Genomic DNA, 18,764 nt, shown 5'->3' with positions numbered 1-18,764 from the left:
TCTCTTCGAAGTGCCTGGTTGAGTTTTATTTTTCATGGAAAATGTACCCACATCTGTGGTTAAAGTAATTTTTGTGTGCACGAACGAAGCACTTCAAGGATAACTACTTCAGCAACCTCCGCCAGTATAAAGAAGGACTTGCCGATAGACTTCGTCTGATTGAGGGGTTAATTCCTTCTATCTTTGGAGACGAACAGAGCACTTCGGTAAGCTGTAAATAACGTTTTTACGTGCAATAACAACGTGCTTTTCTTTAATTGTTTATAATAAAACTTATATTTTGTTTGGTGAGTGTTAAATAGTCGTTGTAAAACATGCAGTATTATGGATGGAGAAGTTACTTACTGTAAATACAGAAACATACCATAGCGATACATCCATATGAAGACGTTGTTCTGCAGGTTCGTCGTCTTCATTTTCATCTCGCTCCGGGTCCGGCTCTGGCTCGACATGTAAGGCTTGATGGACAAGTCTTCCGTTGTTGACATTTTGTTAATAACGTGTGAATAAAAAGTTTCTGTGCCGCCATATAATCGTATCTCTGCTATCAAACTACAAAAATGGCCGAACGGGGTGGAGTTGAAACGATTTTCACCTCTGCAACCTGGAGAGGGGGCGGGGTATGAAGTGTCTCATTTGCATTTAAAGAGACCGCACCAAAACGAGTTGCTCTCAGACGCACATCAGAAAAGGGGCCTGTGGAGCTATAATAATGAGGAATTCAGACCCAAGCATTAAAGTTCTGCTTTATATAGACCACAAATGTAGGATTTATATGTAAAAAGGAATGATTTAAAAGCATGATATGTCCCCATTAAAAGAAAATTATGGTTTGGAAAAAATGATTTTTATCGGTATTTACAAATACGGGACTATTTTGAAAGGGAGTTTAAAAAAATGGGTAGTACGGAGCCGAATACACTGGTAGAGTTGATAGTTGATTCCTATACAAAGAATAATCCCAGAATAATCTCTTCTCTCTATCGGGCCATGATGGAGAATAGAAAAAACACATCTAGCTATATTAAGCAGAAATGGGAAAGAGAATTAGAGGAAGAAATTCCAAATGAAGAATGGTATTTTCCTTGCAAGACACAACATACGATTACCTATTCTCAGAGATGGAAAGAGTTTGCATGGAAAAGTTTAGTGCGTTATTTCATTATCCCCAAAATTAAAAGTGAACAATTATCTACACCACAATTATGCTGGAGGATATGTGGGCATACTGATGTTGATCATCTTCATGTATTCTGGAGTTGCCCAAAAATATTACCTTTCTGGAACATGGTTTTGATGGAGATCCAAAAGATTTTAGGTTATAAAATACCAAGAAATTTCAATACATTATATCTAGGAAATAACACACACTCAGTGTTGAGAGGAGATATATATCTTGTTAATATATTAAGTGTAGCAATCGTTATAAGCCGGACACCCCCTTACTTGGAGAATGGATAGAAATTGTTAAAGAAATATTTAATATGGAAGAAATGACCTTTATTTTGAGACTTAAAAGGGACTTATTTCTAAAATATTGGAAGAAATGGATTGAGTACTGCAATTTAAACAATCAATGATTATATGTAAAACTATACTTGCTCCAGAACTGAATTGTTTGCTTCTTTTTTCTTTTCTTTCCCTTCCCTCCTGTCTTTCTAAATGTTGAAAGCTTGAAAAATGTTCAATAAAAACACAGTAAAAAAAAAAAAAGCTACATAAGCTTATAAAACAGATTTTTCCTTCTAAAACTTGTCATATATTTGTATTTATGAGTAATTTTATTAGAAGTTTAAATGTATATGATTATATATGAGAATTACCAGTGTGAACTCCATCGACTTAAAACAGTCTAAATTTATGAAATCTACATTGTCTTTTTCTAACAAAACAACATCAAACTAAATATATTCATTTTACTTCCATAAACCTTTACTTTCATATGGAAAAATGATGATAAACTCCTTTTCATGCTGCAACTGTTCATCAGTTTATAATAATAATAATAATAGTTTGTGGCAGTAAAGTGATACTGGACACTTTTCCAAACCTTCGATGAACTTTTGCTCTACAAACACATTAAGATGTTACTTTTCTTTGCCATTTTATTTTAATTTCAGGATTATTGTGTGTTGAAAGTAATAGAAATTCAACTAATAGGAAAAAACAGCATAATTTCATGTGTAAAGCCACAGTACACTTGCAGAATGCAAAAGGTGTAACAATTTACTTTAAATGGTTATATATTGTAATTTTTTTATTTAAAATATCTGAGGGCGGATTTTTTATTTTTTTGACTGTCTCAACGCAAACACAAAAAAATCTTTTAAACTCATAATTATACTCTCATGCAATAATTGAAATGTCAGTAACATTAATAATGACACTGATGTTGTATCAAGAGGATCAATCCTCACATTAAAATATTGATACCAAATGTTTATCTTGTAAAAATGAATGGGCAAAAGTGAAGAAGACAGAAACTTATTACAAGCATTTATTATAATGGGTTTATGTGAAGATTGTTTTATGTTAAGCTTATTAAATGTTTAAAAAAAGACCTTCAATCATGCTGTAGATGTTGAATGGCTTGAATTACTAATTTCATCCCCATAACTTCACTTTACTTGATTATCCATAACTCATTTATTATAAAAATCATGAGTATCAAATATGATCATCAGGCTTTTGAGGAAGGTTTATTAGTTCATCTCTCAATCATCATTGTGTTGCATTATATGTTTTAAAACTATAGAGCTTTGATCATAAAACTAATACACATTACTAGCAGATATTTATATGCAGATATTTTTCATGCAAGAATCTGCTTTACTGTTATAAAGATCTCATTGATTTACATTACATTTACATCATATAAATATCAGCATCTGCCCTAAATTCCATATTTTTGTTTTGTAAAATTATAAAAATTGAGCTGTTTCGTCCTTCATATTCTCATTTTCATTGTAAAAACTTTTCTTCTCTTCTTTTTCATCTAAAGGTTCAATAAACTGTTACATAAAAAAAAAAATTTAAAAAGATTTCTCGGGTCATTATTTCATGTCAAGCTTTAGGGTTAGTAGTAAAATTCTGTGTAGAATTCAGATTGCGCATTTTCAACCAGGACTACAGGTTCATTAACTCAGAAAAGTTAAAAAGTTCAGAGCAAAAACCTGTTTTTGTTGTTGTTTTTATCATGATCATCAATGAAACTCACTCTGGTATCAGCGAGTCAGACGGACACGTGTTCAGGTTGGCAGTGTGTTGTGTTTTAATTTCATTCACACAGACTCCATAAGCGACAGTGGCAGCAGCTCTCGTACAAACCCTGTTCAACATAGAGAGGAAAGACTGCAGCATTGCATTGTGGGGGATTTCATCAGGGCAAAGCGACAGCAGACACGTTTGAGATGGTCGTCACACAAGGATCTTTTCTATTATCGTCCCGATCCTGTGCGTATTGCTCAAATTCGTGAAACTCCATTTAGTCCGTCAAGCTTTCATTGCATTGGCTGTACATGTGACATAATATACATACAAAGTTTCAAGTGTGCAAAACTCCTCCAGCGTCTCTCGGTTTGAGATCTCGGACCGAATCATGATTGTCCAGGAGTCAGAATCCGTGTGTCCTACAGGAATAGTTCAGGGATATTAAAGTTGTGTCATCATTTCCTCAGCCTCATGATGCTGAAACCTGAAGAACGTCTGCAACTAAAGGACGTAAGTTTCAGATCTCATTTGCATACATGTTCTATTCGTCTATCATAGTGCACTATATGTATGAAGTATGTTTTTTTTTAAGCATGATCCTAAAAATAATCAAAATGAGATCAGGGTGGATTCACAAAACATAAAGAGGAATGTTATTATTTTTTAAGATTAAGTCAAAATTTAAGAAGAATTTCATAACTTCAGAATAAGTTCATATAGCCTTCGACTTGTAATATCAAGCATTACCATATAACACTAGTGACAATATGATGCATATTACTATTAATATATTCCTAGCAATGTGCAAATCCTTCAAGTTCTCTGAAGTGACACCATTGTTTATAATGTAAACACAGACTGGTCATGATTATGCATGACTTGACTGAATAAATTAAAATGCAGCATTTGATTTGATAATCGCACTCGTGATTTTTATTTTGATTAAACATTAATTTACATTAAAGGAGCTGCATGTAGAATTCAGGAACCCGTGTTATTAGTGACACCGGTGGCCATTAAGTGAACTGCACACGAGACTCAACGTGATTCAAGAACCCGATATACTCACGAAGTTCTTTTTTGCTTTTTTAGTTAGAAATACCTAATATATATATATATATTTTTTTTTTTTAAATGTAAATATTTTTATATGAAAAAATCCGATTTCAGTATGTTACATGGATTACGGTAATAAGTGTGTAAGTTACCGTAGGTGTATGCTTGGCACTGATGAAGGCTTGAACCCGGAAACGTTTTGCGCACTTTTTCACTTTGATTGTGGCCTCTAGACAATAAAATCCTGTGAGCTTTTTAGGCCAATATTCGTGTGCGGATCTTTTTCCGGATCCTTTTGATTCTACGCACCACAAGAAGTTATTACATCAGTTGCGGACGAATGTTTGGCGCTACGCATTTCCATCCCCTTGATCAACTTCTTCCTTACGAATGTTTTGGTGAATTCAGTCTCTATATTGTGATCCACAGAAGAAAGTCACGTCATGTCATTCTTTAGATGTGCACTGTCATACAGAAGCACATGAGAGTGAGTAAATGATGAGCTCCCGATCCCAATCCCTTCAGCGCTGTCGTTGAGCCGGTGTTCCGGCTGGGATCCGGCTCGGAGCTGGAAGTGATGGGGTTCTCCAGTCCTCCGTGTGATCCGGCTCGGATGCGGCTGGGATCCGGCTCGGTTGGAGCTGGAAGTGATGGGGTTCTCCAGTCCTCCGTGTGATCCGGCTGGGATCCGGCTCAGTTGGAGCTGGCAGTGATGGGGTTCTCCAGTCCTCCATGTGATCCGGCTGGGATCTGGCTCAGTTGGAGCTGACAGTCATGGGATTCTCCAGTCCTCCGTGTGATCCGGCTGAGATGCGGCTGGGATCCGGCTCAGTTGGAGCTGGCAGTGATGGGGTTCTCCAGCTCCAGGTCTGCCGGAGGGAGCACAGGAGGAACGGATGAGGGCCGGAGGTGTCCGTAACACGCCTGACACACACGGTTCGGCTCGCGGAGCTGTTGACTCGCTAGCGCCACCTTCTGGTCACAGCAGCTCGTGCAGAACACATTCCCACAGTTCCTGCAGCGAAGGGAGAGAGAGAGTGAGGAATTAACACTTGGTGAGCAGAAGAGACTTCTTTTAAAAACATAAAAAATCTTACTGATCTAAAACCTTTGACTGGTAGTGTAGTAATTTTCATACTGGTAAATTAATACGAAATGGACGTGACTTTGGGTCACTGGTGTGTATATTTGCTGTAAAAGCTCTAGTGTGAGCACAAGCTTGAGCTGCTGCTGGTGGTTTGTTTTCAGACGCTACAGAAGAGGACGATGTGAAAAAGTGACGCAGGTGTGTGTGTGTGTGTGTGTGTGTGTGTGTGAGAAGGGAAAGACAGAAGAAGAGAAGGAAAGTCTCACCAGGCCTCATCAACCGGCTCTCTGCCACTGCAGCGGAACGAGAGAGAGAGAGACAGAGAGAGAGAGAGACACGGGTCAGACGACACTCAAACTCACAACACACCGCTTTCAGCTAACAACAGGAAACGTTATGGTCCCCATCATACACCAGGCGCGACGCAAGTGTGTTCTACTAGTTTCAGCCCAACGCAGTTTTCATTTTCACATCCTGCATCACGTTGTTTAAATAGCAAATGCATTTGCGCTCATCTGTGGCCCATGTGCTGCTGGTGTGAGAACGAGTGTGTGTTCAGGAGCATTGTTGGAGCGCTGCTATTGTGAGGAACTGAAATACACTGAGAGATTGACCGACTGAACCTGCTCGAAAGTTAATGGCGCAATATTTTATTTTATTTAAAGAGCGCGTTAGTAATATGAGCCTATAGGCGGGTCCACAACACACTACACTCTGCTTATTACACACACACACACACACACACACACACTCTGCTTATTACACACACACAAACTCTGCTTACATTTAGTCATTTAGACCAGGGGTTTTCAAACTGTGGGTCGAGACCCATTTGTGGGTCGCAGATTGGGAAGAGGTGGGTCACGCAGTCACTATTGGCTGCAGCAAAATTTATGTTTCATGAATGACACACACACACACACACACATCGTTTACTCCAATCACTGCTCTGCATTCTGCATGAGATCGCATTGCACCGGAGAATTCAAATGTCACGAAAGGCTGATTCGGGTCTGGGCTACGTTTTCCCCAATCGTGAGCCCCGTTTTCCTTTCCAATCCCCCCGTTTTCCTCATCGTGAGCTAAGTTGATTGTAGAGACCATTCGTGGCAATGGTTTTACGATCTACTTAGGCATACGATGCTTTTGGAAAACGCATTAGGGCCTGTTCACATGTAGCGACTAAAAACGCGTAGAAAACGCTAGGTGCGCCGCATTCTCCTTTTTCCAAAGAGTTAGGGCGGTTTTCCGCTCCGGAGGGGTCTATCGTTGCTAAGCGCAACCATCAGCTGCGCTCTCTGTTACAGCAAGGAAAATGCTTGCGGCATTCTGAAAAGTTGAGATGTTTTTATCTCGATGCGGCGCGGACGCGCTTGGAAAAAACGAGCGCGTGGCACCGCAACCGCGTCCCTTCCATTATGAGTGTGCATACCGCGCGCCTACATTTGAAATAATGAACTTGAGCGCGCAAAAGACGCGATATGTGAACAGGCCCTAAATCTTTCGTCTGTTCAACACAGCGCTGTTATCTTTTAGAGATATGGTCTTCGTAAGAGTGCGTTGTTTGCACTCCCTCGTATGCATTTTGCTACCTACCAACACATAAGGAAAATATTTATGTAAAACGTATTTCACATGTACACACACGAGGACGAAAGTGTTTTCTGCGCTGAACAACGTGATGAGTTTAACAACACTTGTAGCATAAATATTAGTATTGAAATTCTAGGTCATGGGCCTACTGTCAAATAAAATAATTTAGAAAATTTAAATGATTTGTTGTTATATCAAACATTTGGTTAAGATTAATGTTACTTAATCTTTAATTTCTTTAAATTTGTTCTTCCATGTCTGGGTAAATTAGTTGAGGCACCAGACAAGAACTACTCAGTATTCTTCACTTTATTTCATCAGCCATTAGGCTGCTATTTTAATTCTAAACTTTTTTGATAATGTACCATAAGTTTGTATTGCAATTAAACTTATATGTCTTTCATAAAGTCTTTCATATGTCACAAGGAAAAAACTAAAGAGATCTAATGCCCCCCACCCCACATTCATGCTTTAAAATTATTTTGGTGGGTCTTGAGATAGATTATTCTTGTCTAGGTGGGTCCTGGAATGGAAAAGTTTGGGAACCCCTGATTTAGACGACGCTTATATCCAAAGCGACTTACATTTGAGGATTAAACCAGCGAGTCATCATGGAGAGGCAAAAACAACGCAAGAAGTGCTCAGAATACAAAGTTCAAATATTGCTCAGAGTAGCATAAACCAGACAAGCGAAGATTTCAAGAAAAATATTATTTTTTTTCCCTATGTTAAGTGCTCACGGAAGAGATGAGTTTTCAGTTGGCTTTTAAATGCTGTCAGGGATTCTGCAATACGGACGAGGGTGGGTAGGTCATTCCACCAGCATGGAACCGTGAATGAGAATGTTCTGGACAGTGATTTTGTGGCTCGCTGTGAAGGCACCACGAGCCGTCGCTCCTTGGCCGATCGTAGGCTTCTGGTAGGGATGTAGACCCGTAGGAGCGAGTGAAAGTAGGAGGGAGCTGAGTCTGTGGACAATCTGTAAGCAAGTGTCAGCGCCTTGAACTTGATTCGAGCAGCGAGTGGTAGCCAATGCAGGGAGATGAACAGCGGAGTGACGTGGGACCTTTTGGGCTCGTTGAAGACAAGGCGGGCTGCAGATGATGGAAGTCCAGCTAGAAGCATTGCAGTAATCAAGCCTAGAAATAACCAGGGCCTGGACGAGAAGTTTGTGTTGCATGCTCAGTTAGGAAAGGCCTGATCTTCCTGATGTTGTGCAGTGCAAACCTGCATGATCGAGCTATCTTTGTAATGTGGTCTGTGAAGGTCAGCTGGTCATCAAAGATTACTCCAAGATTTCTGACAGACCTTGATGGGGTGATTGAGGCTTATTACACACACACACACACACACACACTCTGCTTATTATACAAACACAAACTCTGCTTATTACACACACACATACGATATTATGTCTTGTTTTCTGGGGGGAAAACGGAAACAACATAATTTTTCTGACCCTGTCGCCAGATAATTTTGCTTGTTTTTACGATTTTTTCCCCCCCAAAAAACAAGACTTAATATCATGTGGCATTTTATTCATCTAATAAATGCATCTTGATTTAAGAATTTTTAGATATTTGGACTGGAAACAAGACAAAAAACACTTGAGTAAGAATATCATTGTTTGCAGTGTGTGTGTGTTGTGGCTGTACTAGTGAGTGTTTTAACGCTGCGCATTGATGAACGTGGAATATTCCTGTATTTCCCGAGTGTTTCCGGGTCTCACCTGCAGTGATGCTTCCTCGCCAGCCAGAACGTCCTCTCGCAACCATAGCAACGGGACGACGGGTGATCAGAGTACCACTGCGTCACCTGGACACACACACACACACACACACACACAAGTCAACACACCAGTGTTGGGGACCATGTAATGCATTACAATATTGCGTTGCTTAGTTCCTTTTTTTTTTAAGAATAGTAATGCATTGTTACTTTGGCTATACTTTTTTTTCACCTGGGCTGAGCTTGTTTTTTAATAACAAAAAACGTGTACAGTAGAGGGCACCGCTCAAACAAACCTTTCCTGGATAACAGAAGAAGAAGATGCAGGAGAAAAAAGACTTTACCAATAAAAACTAAAAAATCTATAGTGCTTTTGCTTATGCTTTAACTGAATCATCGAAGGTCAAAAGCAAGGACTTTGGTCGATAAATTGAGATTAAATGCATAAAAATGTGTGTATTAACATATTTAGTTATTGGAGGTTTGCATGGTACTCTGATTCTGCATTTTATTCATTTTGAGGAATATTGAATTGTTTTTTGTGCAAGTGAGTTTTAGAGTCTAGAACTACAATAACCATCGTGTTCACACACACACACACACACACACCTCTGCACTTCTGATTTGTCTCAACATGAGGACAGGAGAGCTGTCAGTCAATAAATGGGAAAACAAAGTAACTTGCGTTAATTATTTGAAAAAGTAACTCAGATATTTTGTTGTAAATTTTAAAAGTAATGCGTTACTTTACTAGTTACTTGAAAAAGTAATCTGATTACATAACTCAAGTTATTTGTAATGAGTTACACACAACACTGCAACACACATCAACCTGATCTGGGCCGACACATTGTTGCTGTCTGGGTAATATACTCAAAATACTCGCTTATGGGTAAAAAGGGGTTTTTGAAATACTGTTGTCGATTATACTGTTAATGAACATCCTGACGCCGCCCACATTTAGATGAATATGTAAATTTCTCTCATTAAAATAAACGATGCCAGCGGTGAGAAAACGGCAGTTGAGAAAGCATCTGATCATAGAGATGTGGAAATGTTGCAAAGATTGTCACGTTAATTCATACAGCACTTTATACAACAGAAGCTTTACAGTATTAAACATGAAGAACTGTTGGTGTTGCTTTCGATTAGAATTACAGGTTCAGTTTTAGCTAAAGAAGAAATTAACCTGAGAAGATTCACTCCTCAAAGAAGGCGGAGCTTCAGAGCCACACCCACCTATTACATCATCACCACTGACCAATGGGAGTTCAAAGGCGTTTGCCAGTTCAAACTAACTCTGTTTTGGCCTGATTTTGTTCAGAATGACGTCACAGCTGTTCTTTCCTGATTTAGTTAGAAGTATACGAGGGTCTTGAGCTCACATCCACACACTGCACCCGATTACAGTATGAATGCGTTTACTCTGATCTCACACAGCTGAAAATATTCTTCCACCGCAGTTTCATTCAGTCAGAGTAATGTGAGCAGAATCGAACTGAACGACTGGCTGTTAATAATGGAAAATACTGCAGGAAAATCACACAAACGGAGGTAATTTGTGAACTCCAGTGCACTGCAAAAAAAAAAAATCTTTTTTTTCTTCTTTTTGTCTGGTTTCGTCCAAATATCTAAAAATTCTTAAATCAAGAAGCATTTAATATTAGAGATGTCTTGTTTTATGAGTAAAGAAAATCAAAATTAAGAGAGTTTTTGCTTAAAACAAGCACAATTAGGTTAGAAAAATTATGTTTTTTCCGTTTGAATTAAAGGGATAGTTCACCCAAAAATGTAAACTCTGTCAGTAATCTACTCACTCTCATGTTGTTCAACCCCGTAAGACCTTCGTTCATCTTCGCAACACGAATTATGATATTTTTGTTGAAATCTGAGAGCTGGATCACTCCTCCATAGGCTTCTAAGGGATTGACACTTGTTCCCCGAAAAGTTATTAAAGACATCGTTAAAATAGTCCAAGTGACTACAGTGGCTCAATCTTAAGTTTATCAAGCGACGAGAATACTTTTTGTGCGCTAAAACAAACAAAAATAACGACTTTATTTCAACTATTAATTTGCTTCTCTGTGGGCTCGAGTGAGTTAGCGTAGTGTGATAGCGTAGAGCTACGTCACACGCAGGCTCACTATTGGCCGACGCTGGTCATGTGTGTGATGCGTGTGACGTACAACACAGAAGCGCTGCGCTGTAACACTAGTGAACTGACTCGAGGCCCACAGAGAAGGAAATCAATAGTTGAAATAAAGTCGTTATTTTTGTTTGTTTTTTTGCGCACAAAAAGTATTCTCGTCGCTTGATAAACTTAAGATTGAGTCACTGTAGTCACTTGGACTATTTTAACGATGTCTTTAATAACTTTTCGGGAGGTAGAAGCCTATGGAGGAGTGATCCAGCTCTCAGATTTAATCACAAATATCATAATTCGTGTTCTGAAGATGAACGAAGGTCTTACGTTGTTGAACAACATGAGGGAGAGTAATTACTGACAGAGTTTACATTTTTGGGTGAACTATCCCTTTAAGATTATTTATCCTACCCTATTGGCAGATAATTTTGCTTCTTTTAAGCAAAAACTCACTTCATTTTGATTTTCCTCAGAAAGCAAGATATAATGTCGTACGGCATTTTAAATCTTGATTTAAGAATTTGTAGGTATTTGGACTGGAAACAAGAGAGTAAGAACAGCATATTTTTCAGTGTGACGTCCTCTCTTCCTGATCCGCTCACCTCTGCTTCTCGTTGTTCGATCTGTTCCCAGCTGGACTCGGACAGGAGATCAGTGGAGCCGCAGCGCTGCAACTCCAGGTTATTGTCCCCGTCCGGAAGAGACGTCTGTGGCCCAGAGAAGGAGAAGTGTAACGTTTACGGCTGCTAACGTTAATGAGATTAACGGCTTGTTTACACCAAAGACTATAACTGTAGTCACTATAATCATGACTAGCGGACAATTATAACTATAATATTAACTGTGATAACCACAATGTTAACTATAATTATAACTATTATAATTGTAATGACCGACAATAACGATAACTACAGTGTTGTGCAATCTTGACACAAATTAATTAATTATGAACAATATCACTTATTATTGAAACTGGTAAAACATCAATGGTTGGGTTTTAAATCTTTAAGTAAACAACAAAAATGCCAACAAACGGCCCCAGTCATGGCTTGATTTCGTTGTGTTGTGGCTTGATTTCGTTGTGTTGTGGCTTGATTTCGTTGTGTTGTGGCTTGATTTCGTTGTGTTGTGGCTTGATTTCGTTGTGTTGTGGCTTGATTTCATCATGTTGTGGCTTGATTTCGTTGTGTCGTGGCTTGATTTCGTTGTGTCGTGGCTTGATTTCGTTGTGTCGTGGCTTGATTTCGTTGTGTCGTGGCTTGATTTCGTTGTGTTGTTGCTTGATTTCGTTGTGTCGTGGCTTGATTTCGATGTGTTGTGGCTTGATTTCGTTGTGTCGTGGCTTGATTTTGTTGTGTTGTGGCTTAATTTCATCGTGTTGTTGCTTTATTTTGATGTGGCTTGATTTCGTTGTGTTGTTGCTTGATTTTGATGTGTTGTTGCTTGATTTTGTCGTGACTTAATTTCATTCTCATGGCTTGATTTTATCGTGTTGTTGCTTGATTTCGTTTTGGCTTGATTTCGTTGTGTTGTTGCTTGATTTCGTTGTGTTGTTGCTTGGTTTCGATTTGATGTTGCTTGATTTTGTCGTGACTTAATTTCATTCTCATGGCTTGATTTTATCGTGTTGTGGCCTGATTTTGTCGTGTTGTTGCTTGATTTCATTGTGTTGTGGCTTGATTTCGTTGTGTTGTAGCTTGATTTTGTTGTGTCGTGGCTTGATTTCATTGTGACGTGGCCTGATTTCGTTGTGTTGTTGCTTGATTTTGATGTGTTGTTGCTTGATTTTGATGTGCTGTTGCTTGATTTTGTTGTGTTGTGGCTTAATTTCATCGTGTTGTTGCTTTATTTTGATGTGGCTTGATTTCGTTGTGTTGTTGCTTGATTTTGATGTGTTGTTGCTTGATTTCATTGCGTTGTGGCTTGATTTTGTTGTGTTGTTGCTTGATTTTGATGTGTTGTTGCTTGATTTTGATGTGCTGTTGCTTGATTTTGATGTGTTGTGGCTTAATTTCATCGTGTTGTTGCTTTATTTTGATGTGTTGTTGCTTGATTTCGTTGTTGCTTGATTTCGATTTGATGTTGCTTGATTTCGATGTGTTGTTGCTTGATTTTGATGTGTTGTTGCTTGATTTTGTCGTGACTTAATTTCATTGTCATGGCTTGATTTTATCGTGTTGTGGCCTGATTTTGTCGTGTTGTTGCTTGATTTCATTGTGTTGTGGCTTGATTTCGTTGTGTTGTAGCTTGATTTTGTTGTGTCGTGGCTTGATTTCATTGTGACGTGGCCTGATTTCGTTGTGTTGTTGCTTGATTTTGATGTGTTGTTGCTTGATTTTGATGTGCTGTTGCTTGATTTTGTTGTGTTGTGGCTTAATTTCATCGTGTTGTTGCTTTATTTTGATGTGGCTTGATTTCGTTGTGTTGTTGCTTGATTTTGATGTGTTGTTGCTTGATTTCATTGCGTTGTGGCTTGATTTTGTTGTGTTGTTGCTTGATTTTGATGTGTTGTTGCTTGATTTTGATGTGCTGTTGCTTGATTTTGATGTGTTGTGGCTTAATTTCATCGTGTTGTTGCTTTATTTTGTTGTGTTGTTGCTTGATTTCGTTGTGGCTTGATTTCGTTGTGTTGTTGCTTGATTTCGATTTGATGTTGCTTGATTTCGATGTGTTGTTGCTTGATTTTGATGTGTTGTTGCTTGATTTTGTCGTGACTTAATTTCATTGTCATGGCTTGATTTTATCGTGTTGTGGCTTGATTTCATTGTGTTGTGGCTTGATTTCGTTGTGTCGTGGCTTGATTTCGTTGTGTTGTTGCTTGATTTCGATGTGTTGTTGCTTGATTTCGATGTGTTGTGGCTTGATTTCGATGTGTTGTTGCTTGATTTTGATGTGTTGTTGCTTGATTTTGTCGTGACTTAATTTCATTGTCATGGCTTGATTTTATCGTGTTGTGGCTTGATTTCATTGTGTTGTGGCTTGATTTCGTTGTGTCGTGGCTTGATTTTGTTGTGTTGTGGCTTAATTTCATCGTGTTGTTGCTTTATTTTGATGTGGCTTGATTTCGTTGTGTTGTTGCTTGATTTTGATGTGTTGTTGCTTGATTTTGTCGTGACTTAATTTCATTCTCATGGCTTGATTTTATCGTGTTGTTGCTTGATTTCGTTTTGGCTTGATTTCGATGTGTTGTGGCTTGATTTCGTTGTGTTGTTGCTTGGTTTCGATTTGATGTTGCTTGATTTTGTCGTGACTTAATTTCATTCTCATGGCTTGATTTTATCGTGTTGTGGCCTGATTTTGTCGTGTTGTGGCTTGATTTCGTTGTGTCGTGGCTTGATTTCGATGTGTTGTTGCTTTATTTCAATGTGATATTGCTTGATTTTGATGTGTCATGGCCTGATTTCGTTGTGTCGGCCTGATTTCGTTGTGTCGTGGCCTGATTTCGTTGTGTTGCTTGATTTCATTGATTTTGTTTGTTGTTGCTTGTTTTCGTCGTGTTGTGAACTTATATTTCCTTTTTAAATTTCGCTGTGTTGTGCTCTACCGGGCCACCGTAGATTTACCATCACTAAAGCGTTTCAATATAACAGGAATTGCATAGAGTAGCGTGTGTGTGTGTGTGTGTTCCTCACCAGCTTCCCGTTGACGTGCAGACGGCTCCAGAGCTCCTGCACCTGCTTCTTCAGCGTCTCCACCTGCAGCTGATGCCCCGCCTCCATCTCTCGCAGGCGCACCTGTACGGTGTCGCTGTGAAGACTCAACCCGTCCTGATTGGCCGAAAGCGGATGAAGGGGATGCTGCTGAGAAGGTGAGCAGACGCCTTTGAGGGCGTGGTTCGGACTGGAAGAACTCTCCATGGAAGATTGGCTGCTAGATTCTGAAGGATCATGGGTAATTGTAAAGGGGGCCGGATTATTTAGATCTAACCCGTTTGATGGCGTCTCACTGTTTTCGTTAGAGGGAAGAGGATGCTGGGATTTAGGAGGGTGTTTTTCTGGTGATCCAAACATTTGGTCCTCACTCTCAAAATGATCTGGAATATCGAAGGCAGGCGTGTTATTTACAACTTCCAGCTTCCTGTTATCCTCCTCTCTCACTTCTTGTTCCATTTGGCTGTCAGTCACAGAAAGCTCCGCCCCCTTTAATGCTTCAGAGTCGCTGGTGTTTAAGCTGAGTCTCGGATCGGGACGGTTCCTGTCCGGTTCTTTCGTCCCGCTCAGACGGTCCTGCCACTTCTCGTTCCTGCTGGGATCGCTGCTGCGGCGGGTCGGGGTCAAGTCCTCACAGGAAGTGGGCAGATCGTCGTACGAGCGAGTTTTTGGTAACCTGCTAAGAAAACACACTAGCTTAATTCTCTACAGTTTGAGCTACAGGAACGTTTAAGTGGAGAAATTAGTGAAAAGTGGTTAAAATTAGGGATGCACCGTTATCAAAATTTTGGCCGATACCGATAATTCTTTATATTTCTTTATAACCGATATATTGGACGATAAATCTAAATCCAAATTTTTATATAATTTTTGAGAGCCTGATTACAAAATAAAAGTCTCATCATTAAAATCCATGTCCCAAACACAGTTATAATGTTCTCATGATAATTTTATGTAGCCGATATCACAGATTTGCGCTGCACATGTTGCACTGAACTGTGTTTTCATTTTTTGTAGTGATTTCAATCATATTTCAAGCAATTCAAATCCATCATGTTGAACAGTGCGCATCTGAAGTGTCTCAGCTGAAGGAAATAATACATTATTTATCAATTTTTTATCAGGCCGATAACGATGACATTAAAAATGAACATATATCGGCTGATAGCGATATGGTGGCTGATATTTCGTGCATCTCTACTGAAAATGTGTTCAGACAAGGAAACGCATTAGTCATGTGTCATTTACCTGCTCACAGGTGAGGCTGAGGGGGCGGAGTTAGGCACACATGACTCGTCAGACGGCGTGGAGGGGGCGGAGTTAGGCACACATGACTCGTCAGACGGCGTGGAGGGGGCGGAGTTAGGCACACATGACTCATCAGAAGGCGTGGAGGGGGCGGAGTTAGGCACACATGACTCGTCAGAAGGCGTGGAGGGGGCGGAGTTAGGCAGGTAGACGGCGCTCCATAGCATCAGATTCCTCACGTGACACACTGGGTGCAAAACCTGACAGAGAGATTACTAGTGAGGCGTTTATTTGATCTAAAATAGTAAAAATAGTGAAATATTTTTGTAATGTAAATCAGCTGTTTTCTATGTGAATATATAGTAAAGTGTAATTTATTCCTGTGAATTTTCAGCAGCATTACTCCAGTCTTCAGTGTCACATGATCCTTCAGAAATCACTATAATATGATGATTTGATGCTCAAGAAACTTTTATGATTATTATCACTGTTGAAATAAATTGTGCTGCTCGATATTTTAATATCAGTGCTATATTACAGTTTATTAATATTTTTGAATTTAGTTTTATTTTAAAGTGTTATTAATTTTTATGTGTTTGTCATTTTTATTAGCTGTGTTTTATAAACGTCTATATAACATTTATTCATTTTATTTCAGTTTTAGTCATTTTAGTACATCCATTTAAATAAATGAAAATGAGAAACTTTGCGTTGGCAACTAGCTGAAATAAAATAAGTTTGAAATGTGAGGTTTATCATTTTACAAAACTTCTTGTATTTCTCAAAATCTGTATTATTTGTTGTTTAAATCATCAATGTTGTTTTACCCCTCCCATACAAGATTTATTTTATTTGTCCAAGTATTAAAAATACGGTGGGAAAAAATATGTATATCGTGGCCACGAATTAAGAATAACTAATACATCAGTATGTTTTACTAATTAATTCCCTCATTTTAAGTAAAAGCGTGCAGATTATAATAATTTGTTTCCTTGTTTTACTAAATCAATACAAGGGAACTAATTATTAATTCGTGGCCACAATATATATATTTTTGTCTGCATGTCATGATATTTTATTTTCAATTTTTTATTATACACACACATATATATATATATATATTCAGTTTTAGTAATTTTAGTACATTCATTTAAACTAAATGAAAAAGAGAAATGTTGAGTTGGCAACTAGCTGAAATAAAATAAGTTTGAAATGCGAGGTTTATCATTTTACAACATTTTTTGTGTTTGTCATCTGTATTTTGACATTTTTTTTACCCATGCATACGTTGCATACGTTATCCATGCACATTTTCACTGTCTGGGTTACATCCGTACCTGTGGATGAAGCCCAGTAGTGATATATTTGCCCAGTTCTTCTCCATTGCTCTTTTTCTGGGGTCTTTTTCCTCTCCAGCCCAAGTAGAAATGGGCCTAAAAGGGGAGAAGTGCTGGTATTTAACCTCGCTGCCGAACACGTGTTCCTCAAACACACCGGAAGAGGCGTAACAGTCAGATCCGCACGCTCTTCTTCACGCATATTCACGTCTGAAGATGCATTAATCATTCATTTCTCATTAATCGACTGGTCTTGAACAGAAACTTAAAAAAAAAAAAAAAATATATATATATATATATTTAAATTTATATATTTGATTTATTTTTATTTTATTAGATTATTTTACTTTATATTTTATTTTTATTTTTTATTTATTTTGTTTTATATTCTGTTATTTATTTTACATTTTATTTTATTTTATATTCTGTTAATTATTTTATATTTTATTTTACTTTATTTTTTATATTTTATTTTATTGCATTTCATTTTTTTTTTTTTTTTTTTTTCATATTTTATATATTTTATTTATTTTATTTTATATTATATTTTATTTATTTTATAATATTTTATCTCAAATAGCTGAAGTGTGTAGTGAACTGTAATAGCCCGTGTGTGTGCGGCAGACGTACGGTCTCTGAGCGCGGTGAGTAGAGGATGTTGAGGAACGATGAGTTCTCGGGTCTCAGGAGAGTCCACACCGAGCACGTCTTCTCCTGAACACACTGATCCTCTCGCTCCTTCACACTGTTGCACAGGAACGTCCCGAACAGACACGAGTACGTGTGCTGCGCTAACTTCACCTAAAGGCACAAACTACTTAGTATCTTAGTATCTTACTTAGTATTTTTGTATTGTTTCCAGTCCAAATATCTAAAAATTCTTAAATAGAAATGCATTTACTAGATGAGTAAGATACCATCAAATATTAAGTCCTGTTTTCTTAAGTTTTCTAAGAATTAAGTTTTCTGGGAAAAGAAATCTAAATTAAGTGAGTTTTTACCTAAAACCAGTAAAATGATGTGCCAACGGGGTCAGAAAAATAATGTTGTTACTGTTTGAATTAACATGATTTTTCTGACCCCATTGGCAGATAATTTAGCTTGTTTTAAGCAAAAACTCACTTCAAGGTGCAGTGTGTGATTTTTAGCGGCATCTAGTGGTGAGGTTGTGAATTGCACCCAACAGAAGTTATGGTGGCTGACATGAGGTGATGTCATCGTCTGAGACAGCAGAGAATAGAAGTTCAGCAATGAGGTTTCTTTACAAAGATAAATTAAGAAATTATGTTTACTTAATTATTCAGTATAACTATATGTTATTGCAAATATTATTGTTACTTGTTTATCATTGTGTCAGTGTTTTATTCACTGAACTAAGCTTGCTTCCTTGCACAAAGAACAACATAGTAACGAAAGAGTTTGTCCGTTCAGGGCCACCGTAGAAACGTGGATGTAAGGAGACCCGCGGTGTGTATAGAGAGAAACGGCTCATTCTAAGGTAATACAAACATAACGCTTCATTATGTAAGGTCTTTATACACCACTGAAAACATAGTTATGTATATTATATTGCATTTCTGTCAATAGATCCTCAGAAATATTACACATTGCACCTTTAATTTGGATTTCTTTCGCCAGAAAACAAGACATAATATCTTATGGTGTCTTACTCATCTAGTAAATGCATCTTGATTTGAGAATTTTTAGATATT

General features: G+C 38.1%; 1 protein-coding gene across 7 annotated transcripts in view; it reads right to left on the bottom strand.

The window, feature by feature from the left end:
• Positions 1 to 3,247: 3,247 nt before the first annotated feature.
• Positions 3,248 to 18,764, bottom strand: part of LOC143731315 (phosphatidylinositol-3,5-bisphosphate 3-phosphatase MTMR3) — a 33,606-nt gene continuing 18,089 nt past the window's right edge. For 2 of the 7 annotated variants that reach the window (XM_077222159.1, XM_077222204.1), the window contains exons 15-21: positions 17,683 to 17,853; positions 15,716 to 15,975; positions 14,450 to 15,146; positions 11,420 to 11,524; positions 8,676 to 8,761; positions 5,620 to 5,646; positions 4,908 to 5,281 (exon numbers count right to left, since the gene is read on the bottom strand). In XM_077222159.1, coding sequence (XP_077078274.1) covers positions 5,095 to 5,281; positions 5,620 to 5,646; positions 8,676 to 8,761; positions 11,420 to 11,524; positions 14,450 to 15,146; positions 15,716 to 15,975; positions 17,683 to 17,853 — 1,533 coding nt within the window. In that variant the 3' untranslated portion in view covers positions 4,908 to 5,094. Of the gene's footprint in view, positions 3,712 to 4,418; positions 5,282 to 5,619; positions 5,647 to 8,675; positions 8,762 to 11,419; positions 11,525 to 14,449; positions 15,147 to 15,715; positions 15,976 to 17,682; positions 17,854 to 18,764 lie in introns of those variants that run through there. The other 5 variants (XM_077222186.1, XR_013200739.1, XM_077222164.1 and 2 more) reach the window with 5 other exon arrangements.

The sequence above is a fragment of the Siphateles boraxobius genome, unplaced genomic scaffold, assembly GCF_051911475.1.
Source record: "Siphateles boraxobius isolate OS27281-9 unplaced genomic scaffold, OSU_SipBor_1 120, whole genome shotgun sequence".
Taxonomy (NCBI): Eukaryota; Metazoa; Chordata; class Actinopteri; order Cypriniformes; family Leuciscidae; genus Siphateles; species Siphateles boraxobius.
This window is presented reverse-complemented; position numbering and strand designations above follow the sequence as displayed.